Source organism: Strongylocentrotus purpuratus, unplaced genomic scaffold, assembly GCF_000002235.5.
Source record: "Strongylocentrotus purpuratus isolate Spur 01 unplaced genomic scaffold, Spur_5.0 spur5_scaffold_21, whole genome shotgun sequence".
NCBI classification, from domain to species: Eukaryota; Metazoa; Echinodermata; class Echinoidea; order Camarodonta; family Strongylocentrotidae; genus Strongylocentrotus; species Strongylocentrotus purpuratus.
Window position 1 is genome coordinate 26,538,572 of NW_022145607.1, and position 9,962 is coordinate 26,548,533.

General features: G+C 40.3%; 1 protein-coding gene across 1 annotated transcript; it reads left to right on the forward strand.

The window, feature by feature from the left end:
• Window positions 1-600: 600 nt before the first annotated feature.
• On the forward strand, window positions 601-6,006 carry LOC115927994 (integumentary mucin C.1-like). The gene is made up of 3 exons (XM_030994436.1): window positions 601-817; window positions 2,616-2,971; window positions 4,458-6,006. The coding sequence occupies exons 1-3, from the start codon at window positions 807-809 to the stop codon at window positions 5,504-5,506; spliced, it is 1,416 nt and encodes a 471-aa protein (XP_030850296.1). The 5' UTR covers window positions 601-806; the 3' UTR covers window positions 5,507-6,006.
• Window positions 6,007-9,962: the final 3,956 nt, after the last annotated feature.

Genomic DNA, 9,962 nt, shown 5'->3' on the forward strand with positions numbered 1-9,962 from the left:
TTTGTCACCATTTTATGTTCAACACATGAATGTTTAGATGTTTATGAACAATGTGCAAACAATCTGAAAACATCCCTAGTGCTCTCTCTCTCTCCCTCGCTCCCCTCTCTCTCTCTCTCTCTCTCTCTCTCTTACCTAACTATTCCTTTTACCTCTTTCTCTCACTTCTTTTGTCTATAACCCCACCAACCTCCCTCTCTGCCTTACTTGTTTTCCAATCTATTTTCACCGGGTAACCGGGTATTTTCTCCCCTTCTTTATCTGTCTCCTTTTCTATTACCCCCACCCTACCCACCTTTTCTCTCTCCCTCCCCTCAAGCTCCCCCTCTCTCTCCCTCTCTCCCTTCCCCTTTCTCTTTCTCCTGATCCGAATCCTTTCATCGTCAAAATCCCGTCCTTGCCACTATCTCATTTTCTTCCACCCATCAGCCCCCCTCCCTTACCTCTGTATCTCCTTTACACCATCGAGCCATCCCCTACCCTTAGATGGCTTCTATTTCTTCTCATACAAATCAGTGCCCCCTCGGACGAATAATCCCTCTAGCAACTTGTCTGTTTACTCTTTCTTTTTCTCAATCGTACCAACTTGTCCCCTTTTCTTTCATCTCGCGAGTATTTACACAAGACATGTCGCTGGTTGTATATAGTAACCGCTCCAAATAGACGCCATTATCAAAAAACACGGGGACTAGCAGAAGATGGGTTGATTCATCTCGGCATCATGGCGCCCTAATTGGATTATAACCGAGAAATATATTCTGCTGAGTCAATTATAGAGATCTTTTCTCCATGTAGAGGTTGCGAACATGTCAGCAAGGTGGGTAGAAATATTATAACCATAAAAGTTTACTTAAATATTGATTTATGTATTTTAACAAAATCATCCTATAGGAAAAGCTGAGACCATCTCAAAGTAGCTAGTCATGCTAGGTCTGACGTCAAATTTGTAAGTAGGTATTATCGGTCTTCTGTCTTCAATCTTGAACGCGCTGACTCCCATTAAAATAATATCTTTTTTTTCTTCATTATTATCATTTCGGAATTTAACAAAAAGTAAGATGTGTCTCTTTCTCTTCGTGAACAATTATAATCTTCTTTCTTCATTTTTCATAACCTATTTGTTCCAGTTTATGAGCTCTAGCTTTTATCGCATCACCTTATATTTTATGTGTATTTTCATCAACGCAAAGAAAACATTTCGTTTAACGAATTTGTTACAAATTATTTTTCTTTTTTCATCGATGAGATAATTTTGATTTATATATGAACATTTATTACAGGCCCTAATACTCTGACATATTTAATAATCAACCTAGATTTTACCCAAATTAAATAAAATAAGTTAATTTATAAGCCATTTGCTCGGTTCACTTTATTGTGTATTTAAAATAATTACCTTTATATGATTCAAGGAACAATATTGCAAAAAAGTCGACCGATCGACTGGTTACAGTTGTCGGGGTATAACTTTACCGTCCTGCATTTTTTCTAGTTGAATTTTATGTCTTTTTACAGAAAATCCTAGCGATAATCAATTCAACAGCAACGTTCCTTTCTGTCGGGCCATGTAAACCCGATTGTGTAGTGAATAATTCATGCGGTTAATAAAACCACAAAATATGAAATAAAAAGTCAATATTGGTGATGACGAATGTAAAAGCGGTATCTTCGTTGTAGCAATTCTATTTATTGTTCATAGAATACATATACCTCATAAAATACGTTAAGATTATCTCCTTCTTTCTTTAAAAGTTCTTGAGTTTTTACTCTTGACGACATACAGTGCCAATTTTAATCTTTCAGACAGCTACACCAAATCTGCAAAAATCCAAATTGTCGTTCTTTGTTTTTAAAAACCCGAAAATTTTAGAATAATGAAAGTTTTCTCTTTGGTCTTATTCTGTCTTCCGGACATAGTATATACGTTTTAATTCTAGATTCATTCTAGATTCACTGTAAAATTCAAACTATTGTTCTAAATTCTAATGTTTTGGGTGGGTTTTTTAGTCCCTCTGTTCAGATGATCAAGGTCTATTTGAAACGAATTATAATTGAAAGAAATTAAAAGAGTAAGAGAAAAGGTGAGAAAAAGAAACCAGAGAGCAACAGAATATAGGCTAGAAGATAATTTTCATGATTAAACAAAACAAATTATAAAAAAGTATGATGAAAAAGGTAAATGATGGGGGGAAAAAAAAGAAGAGAAATATCTGAAAACTATGAAAGGGCAATCCAGCATCATTGCATCAGTGGCTTTACCGTTTCACCGATTGCTTGTGAATTTTGTCAAATCCGTTCGTCCAATGTTGTGCTTTTCTTCGAATGAAATTCTGATGGCTGGATAAAAAGTGACTGCTGTAGCTCAGGGGTAACATTCGTGTAGATTAAATTCACTAAGGAGGAGGCGAGAAAAGAAAGAAGGGAAAGGGAAAAGGGGAAAATGACAAAAAACGAAGATGCCAGGACCCCCTAATCAGTATAGCCTTGTAAATATGCATGCATTTTATTTTCCGATTAAGAAATGTGCCCCCCCCCTCCACATATTGATGGACTCACGTTAGTCAGTATCTACATAAATCCAAATTTTCTCTTTCGTTCGTTTTGCGACGACGCAGTGAGTTCTCCGAGGGCTTTCGGCGATCCTCAAATCCGCGACGAGTCCTTCGGGAGGCCTGGAGCCCGACATTGGACCAACAGCCCTCCACCCAGAACACCTACAACGACAACGGCCGTGCGCCCCAGCAGTCGCCCCGTCACTCACCCCGGCGTTCGTTCCAGCACAACACCCGGGTCCACCCCATCAATGATAGGAGTAATTATGGAGCCCTCGAAGCAGGGAGCGGGGCAGGGGGAGGAGCAGGAGCCGGTGGTGGAGCTGGAGGGAGTACTGTGTTCATGATCGCTACCATAGCTATTTTATCTACCCTCATTATCGTCGGTGCCGCACTAGCCGTTGTTTATTTCGCAACAGGTAAGTGAAAACACCCCTCCCCCCCCCCCCCCCAATAAAACAAAAAATCCTTTTCTTTCTGTAGTGTGGTTTTAGAGAGTTTTTGCCAATATTTTTTATTCGACTATCACGACTTAAAAACTTAGAATGTAACTAAATTTGGTTGTGTGGATTGTGTTAATAAAGGAACTATCATTTGCAAGATTGGTTACACATTATTATTTCTCCTACACTGTCCACAGACAACTAACATTCACTTGTAGGTTAATGAAAGTTTTTGAATTGTTTTGTTTTTGGCGGGGAGTATGCAACATTGCACCATGTTGGATGCTTACAATTTTGTTATCCTAAAGTTTGATCACCTTACTGTCTTGTTGTTAAGTTTCAGTTATATACGTGTTGCAGTCTAGTGTACCACAATATAGGGGGTTCGAATTTATCCAGCAGCTTTAACGTCCCTTGGCAAGACATTGATCTACAGTTGCCACACTCGACCCAGTTGTAATAAGTAGATACCTGATGGGAATTTATTCGTTGAATACTTTAGCGCCGTAGGGCAGCTAGCCTACAACCAGGGTAATACTGTCACGTTGTAGGCACCTTGGGCTTCAAGTGTCAAGATTTATTCTTTACATGCATGCACTGACGCTTTGTTTTCTGGAGCTACAGTAAGGGTCATATTCTGATATTCATAATATCTAAAATCCTTTGGGAGCGCACAGAGACATAATGTGATAGCGCCAGGCGCGTACGCAGGGGGGGGGGGTGTTTGGGGGGTTAAACCCCCTCCTCTTTGGTATTTTTATGAGTATAAACCCCCCTAAAAAAAAAACTAAAAAAAATATTCCCCCCCCCCGCTTATTCAGCGGCCGGTTGAGTCGTTGCATTTTTTTTGGGACCAAAAAAAAAAAAAAAAAGAGTGTCCTCTTACCCCCCCCCCCCCCCCCGCTTATTCAGCGGCTGGCTGAGTCGATGCAATTTTTTTGGGACCAAAAAAAAAAAAAAAGAGTGTCCTCTTACCCCCCCCCCCCCCCCCCGCTTATTCAGCGGCTGGCTGAGTCGATGCGAAATTTTCGGCCCGATTTAAAAATGTTAACCCCCCCCCCCCCTTGAAAAATTCCTGCGTACGCACCTGGATAGCGCCATACATAAACAGAATACTTTTATTATAAATAACTGCACATCTTGTTCCCTTTTGCGTCATTCAGCGTGTTGGGGCTGCAGCAACGCTGCAAGGACAAAAGGACAATTTCTGCGGCTTTAAAAAAGGTGTAATTTTTACTTTGCACCCAATAGGCGAAGATGTTTTCGATTCAGGTAGTTGTACATGTGTTGTATAATCACTTCTCCGCCGTTATATGGAAGCCATAATGTATAACCTAGGGGCAGATCTTTCAACAAAGGTGTTACCTTGATGTTTCTATAAGCCATGATGGAGTCGAATTGTTAAGTTAAGTAGTCAGTCCTCCGAATGTTTCGATTTTTTCTGTTATTCTTTTATTTACAGACATCCAATTTGGTAGCTCGTCATCCGAGGCCACCACTGCGGCATCGATAGCAACCACACCGACAACAGCTGTCATATCGACCAATGCTCCTACCACAATTGCAGTTGCCACTATCCAACATGCAAGCTCTGCAGCATCTACAATCACAAAGGCTACTACAGCCTTCACGTCGACTGTACCTACCACGGCCAGAGCTGCTACCACACAACCTGGCAGCTCTGCAGCAACTTCCAAATTGACTAATGCACTAACCACGGCCGGGGTTGCTACCACACAACATGGCAGCTCTGCAACAACTTCCACATTTACTAATGCACCAGCCACGGCCGGAGTTGCTACTACACAATCTGCCAGCTCTGCGGCAACTTTCGCTACCAAGGCTGCAACCTCCATGTCAACTAATGTACCGACCACAACCACAGATGCAAGTACCACCACACAGTCTGTCAGCGCCACAACGAATCCTTCCACCCAGACTCCAACAGTCGACATCACTACAACGCAAGAACCATCAACCACCGATACCGCCACCACTCCTTCCACCCAGACTCCAACAGTCGACATCACTACAACGCAAGAACTATCAACCACCGATACCGTCACCACTCCTTCCACCCAGACTCCAACAGTCGACATCACTACAACGCAAGAACCATCAACCACCGATACCGTCACCACTCCTTCCACCCAGACTCCAACAGTCGACATCACTACAACGCAAGAGCCATCAACCACCGATACCGCCACGACTCCTTCCACCCAGACTCCAACAGTCGACATCACTTCAACGCAAGAACCATCAACCACCGATACCGCCACGACCACATCTTCTCCTGTTGCTACCACAAACGAAGAAGTCACTACGGAGGAGGAGGAGGATGAGCTCACGTTTGTCATGACGACCGTTGATTCCTCTGGCTTCATCACGAGTGACTCTTCGGATCAGACCGGACCTACCGCAGATACTCACACAGGGGTGACGAATACAGAGGTAACGACCGAAGAGTTGACTGCCACCCCTGCAGATGCAACAACGGTCGATTCCTAAGTAAAACACCATCACTGAAAGTGACCTTGTGGCTTAATATTGCCCAAGAGGGGTTATTGGTGCTTGACATAGGATTGCGTCAGCAACTGATCTCTGACGCACTATGTGAGGACGATATCGTATGAAAAGTTTGAAGTTATATTCCGGTAGGGGCTGATAATGAGCTTCACAGGCTTGATTAACGCACGCAATGTCGCAATCGTAATAACGCTTCGTGTGCAATGGACATAAACTGCATAATTATGTTACGGTCATTGCAACAACAACAAAAAATTGGATATAAATAGAAGTGCAAACCTTTCTTTGAATTATTCCCGGATGGGCTAATGACCTTTCACAGATTTGAAATGATATATAAATTACATTATCATCGTCAGCCTGGCAGTGGAAAAAGAAAAGACCGGTTACCAGTCGTTCGACTGGTATGACCCCACTACCATACCTGGGATGTTTCACAAATTAAGTCGAACTTATCTCTAAGTTGGACTTAAAAAATATGGAGAGCCATTTGTAGCCTTAAAATTAAATGTATTCAAAAGCAAAAATTCAAGTATTTTAGACTTTTTCAAATTCCACATCGAGAAAATGAAATCTCCTTGATAATAGAAAATATGAATGATTTTAAATCAACGTTTTATGCCTTTTAAAATAACTCTTACAAAATATTTTCATAGATGCCAACAGCTTTCCATAACTGTTAAGTCCAACTTAGAGATAAGTTCAACTTAGGATCTTTGTGAAACACCCCAGTGCCCTCTCTTATAAAGAGTTACGATTGATCGCAAGTTTGCAGTATCCTATCTCTTATATATGGTTGCGATTAATATCAACTCTTTTCGAGACGGACCCAGTCTTCCAAGCAAAATACAGCTAGCATCGGATATAACAAATATCGTGACATAAACTTGAACTTTGAAGGGTGATGAAATTTCTAGGTTTAAAAAGCGAATACTTTGACATATACATATTTTATAACGCAGGTTAAAGCCGAATTAGACTGCAATTTGCACATTGGACAGTTAAAGATTGTCAAATATATTGAGATGTTAAGTTCCATGGTTATCCTTTCAATAATCTTTCAAATATTCCTTGGATTTTTGTAAATAAAGCTTTACATTTTCAAAAATTGTACCTTAAATAACTCATTATCATAACTTAGTCTCTGGGTTGCAAGAGTTACTCTAGAAATTCAACTGCGATATACAATAATCTTTGGTATAACACATATTTCGTGGGCTTGATTTTTTTTCAAAAATTAAAATCAAATTTAGTATCATTATATATCAGTATAATAGTCATAAACGTATTGCAAAGAAATGTTACATCCTTCAACATTACGATGTGCAAACTTCAGTCTGAGGATCAAATTTCAAGGTATCATCTACCAGGGGCTGTTTCACCCAGATCCTAAGTTGGACTTAAAAATAATGGAAAGCCGTTTAGTATCAATGAAAATATTTTGTAAAAGTTATTTTAAAAGGCATAAAATGTTGATTCAAATCATGCATATTTTTTATTATAAAGGAGATTTCATGTACTTGATGTAGAATTAATAAACAGTCTAAAATATTTGAATTTTAAGGCTACAAATGGCTCTCCATAATTTTCAAATCCAACTTAGTGTTAAGGTCGAATTAGGATCTTTGTGAAACAACCCCCCCCCCCTTGAGTGTCAAATATGTGAAACTTTCTACTGCTGTAGTTTGAAAAAGGTGTTTTATATGACGTAGCTTAAATGTAGTCGGTCTACATTCTGTCATAAATAATTGTAAATTGTGCATGCGCGTGTTTTAGTTTGCTGTGAAACTCAACAAGAATATGGATTGAATGGAAAAGGTATTATAGGTGATGTTGAGTACATATTTGTAAAAGTGTTGAGACCTATTGTATATCTATGTCTGGATGTTTCTATATTTTAGGTAAGAAATGTGGGGGCTCTTTCTATTTTTTTTTTACTGCATTTTCGGTTCATAAAGATTCCGTCCAATTCAATGGCGTAACTACAGGATAGTGATACAGGGGCACTGAGGCAGCCCCCGCCCACACCCCATAAAACAAAACACGAGAAAACAGATAAACGAGAATAGAAAGGTCAAAGGGGCAAGGAATGTGACAGGTGGGACCCCCCCCCCCTTCCCCTCCCAATCGATGAACTTGTTAATTCGCATTTCATCCATCCAGTAGACATAATGCCACCCCTTCCTTCCCAAGCGTCATTGCCCCCTTTATGCCTGGACCCGGATTTCCCCACTGGGCCCTGTTTCATGAAACTTGACATCAATAACAAGTTACAAGCTATTGTTATAAGGTACTGAAATCAAGGCGTCTGATTGGCTGAGTGCAAATTTATCATAGAAAGTAAGCATTTGTTGTAGATAAAAAGTTTTATGAAACGGGTCCCCGGTCCTGTCAAAGCTCGTTCAGATATGACGCGGTAAACCGCCGCAAAAAAAAAAAAAAAAAGCTGTGCGCAACAAGGGTCCTGCGCATGTTCACTGAGCTCTGTGTTATAAGATACATATAGGTGCGACGCGTATCAGACTTTACGTCATCATAAAAACGGCCCTGGTTTTGCCGCGTCATTTCTGAACGACGCCTTTAAATTAGACTTTAAAATATTTCAGTACAATATGTTTTATCACAATACCAATACATTTTCCGTTTTTGCCTCTTAACAATGCACTTTAATAGTTGCTAGAGCCTTATTTCTTACATATAATTGTGTGCAATGTACCTATTTTGTTTGATGAATTAAAATATTTAACAAAACAAAAAATCCATATACTTAGTTATAGTTTTTATTGGCCTCTGTGTTCACAATGTTACTAATGGCGGTTGGACGACACTAATTGCTCCTGTGACAATTCCTCCGCCGTCGGTATCCTATGCTTACCAAATTAGAGCTTTAATACCGATCCAAACACAATACCTTAACCTAACCCTATCCCTGAACTTAACTGAAAATCCGATTGCAATCCTACGCTTAACCCTATGCTATGTTAGATCTAAGATGCATGGGCCTACGTGCTATCAGTGTCTGTGATATGGTGTTATATATTGATGCCCTAAAAAAAAATTGCGCTTCAAAATGATCATAAAGTGCCTCAAAAAACAAAAAATCTTTGAGTGACCGGTTTTACCAAACTCATTTCCACCAAAAAACTGTCGTGTTATAAAAAAACGTCAGGAAAACGAAAAATAGAATTATCAATTTCCAATCATAAATATCTTGATAATCAGATAGGCGATCGGCTTGTAAAAGTAATGGGTTTCCTGCCTGACCTAAAGGTTTATAATGTGATTGCAGCATGAGATAAATCCAGAATTTTGTTTCAGAATCTGACGCAATGTTTAATACCGAGTCACTTAACACACTGTTGTCGCCAGAGCAAAATGTCGGATGGCCGAGATTTGATCTGTTGAGTGGCAACATCTCAATTCGAAGAAGTCACATTTCGATCCAAGGAGTAAAAAGTTGCAAAATAAAGTTTATCTAGCTAGGCTATGTGCTCTATGTACGCAATGTTAAATTTCTGTTTATAAACCGACCTCTGAGCTCGGCCACCCCCCCCCCCCCCCCCACACTTAGGGTCGGAATGACCGCATGCGTGTTTCCAAAATGTCCGGTAAAGGGGTACTTTTCGAGCGACAAAGTCCGGCCCAAGAATTGTAAAAAAAAAAAAAGGGGGGGGGTGGGGGTGTATTTGATTTTTCACCCGGAGATTTCTTTAATAAGGGGGTGTTTTTTTTTCTTTTTCTCTCTCATCTCTTTGAACTCGTAAAAAAAATTTCCGAATTTAGGGGGGTCTCCAAGGCAGGAGAAGCCCGCGCAAAGCCCGTGAAAGGGGGGTTCGGAAATGTTGGCAGTGTTCAGATAGGGGGTGCTTTCAAAAAGAGGGAACAAGCATACGCGTACCCTAAATAACACTGAGTGGGGGGGGGGGGTCCCTGTGTCTTCTAATTTCTCCCTGTCTCTCTGTCTCTCTCTTTCTCTCTCCCTCTCTTTCCCTAATCCTCTCTCTCTCTCTCTCTATCAAACACACACACACAAGAACACACCCGTACACACATACGCACACCCTATCTCACTCTCTCTCTGTCTCTGTTTCTCTTTCGTTCTGTCTCTATTCCTCTCTCATATTTCTTTTATTAGGCCTAGATCATCATTTTAACTATCCTTTATAGAGTGGTGAAGTGTGACGTCATCAAAAATCTATTTTGAGAATTTCTCAATTTTTTCTTCATTTTCCGAAAGAGCATCAATAATAATGTCCAAATGTCGGAAACCAATTGAATATGTTCAGTATTGGCTGAGATATGACTATCTGAATAAATATATGTCCTATAGGAACTCAGTGTTATATGCTCTGGCTCCTCTCGCGACCTCTAAACAATGTTTACTCGCCGGCCTGTACACAGCAGTGCGATTATCTACGCCCATGAGTGTGTATTTAAG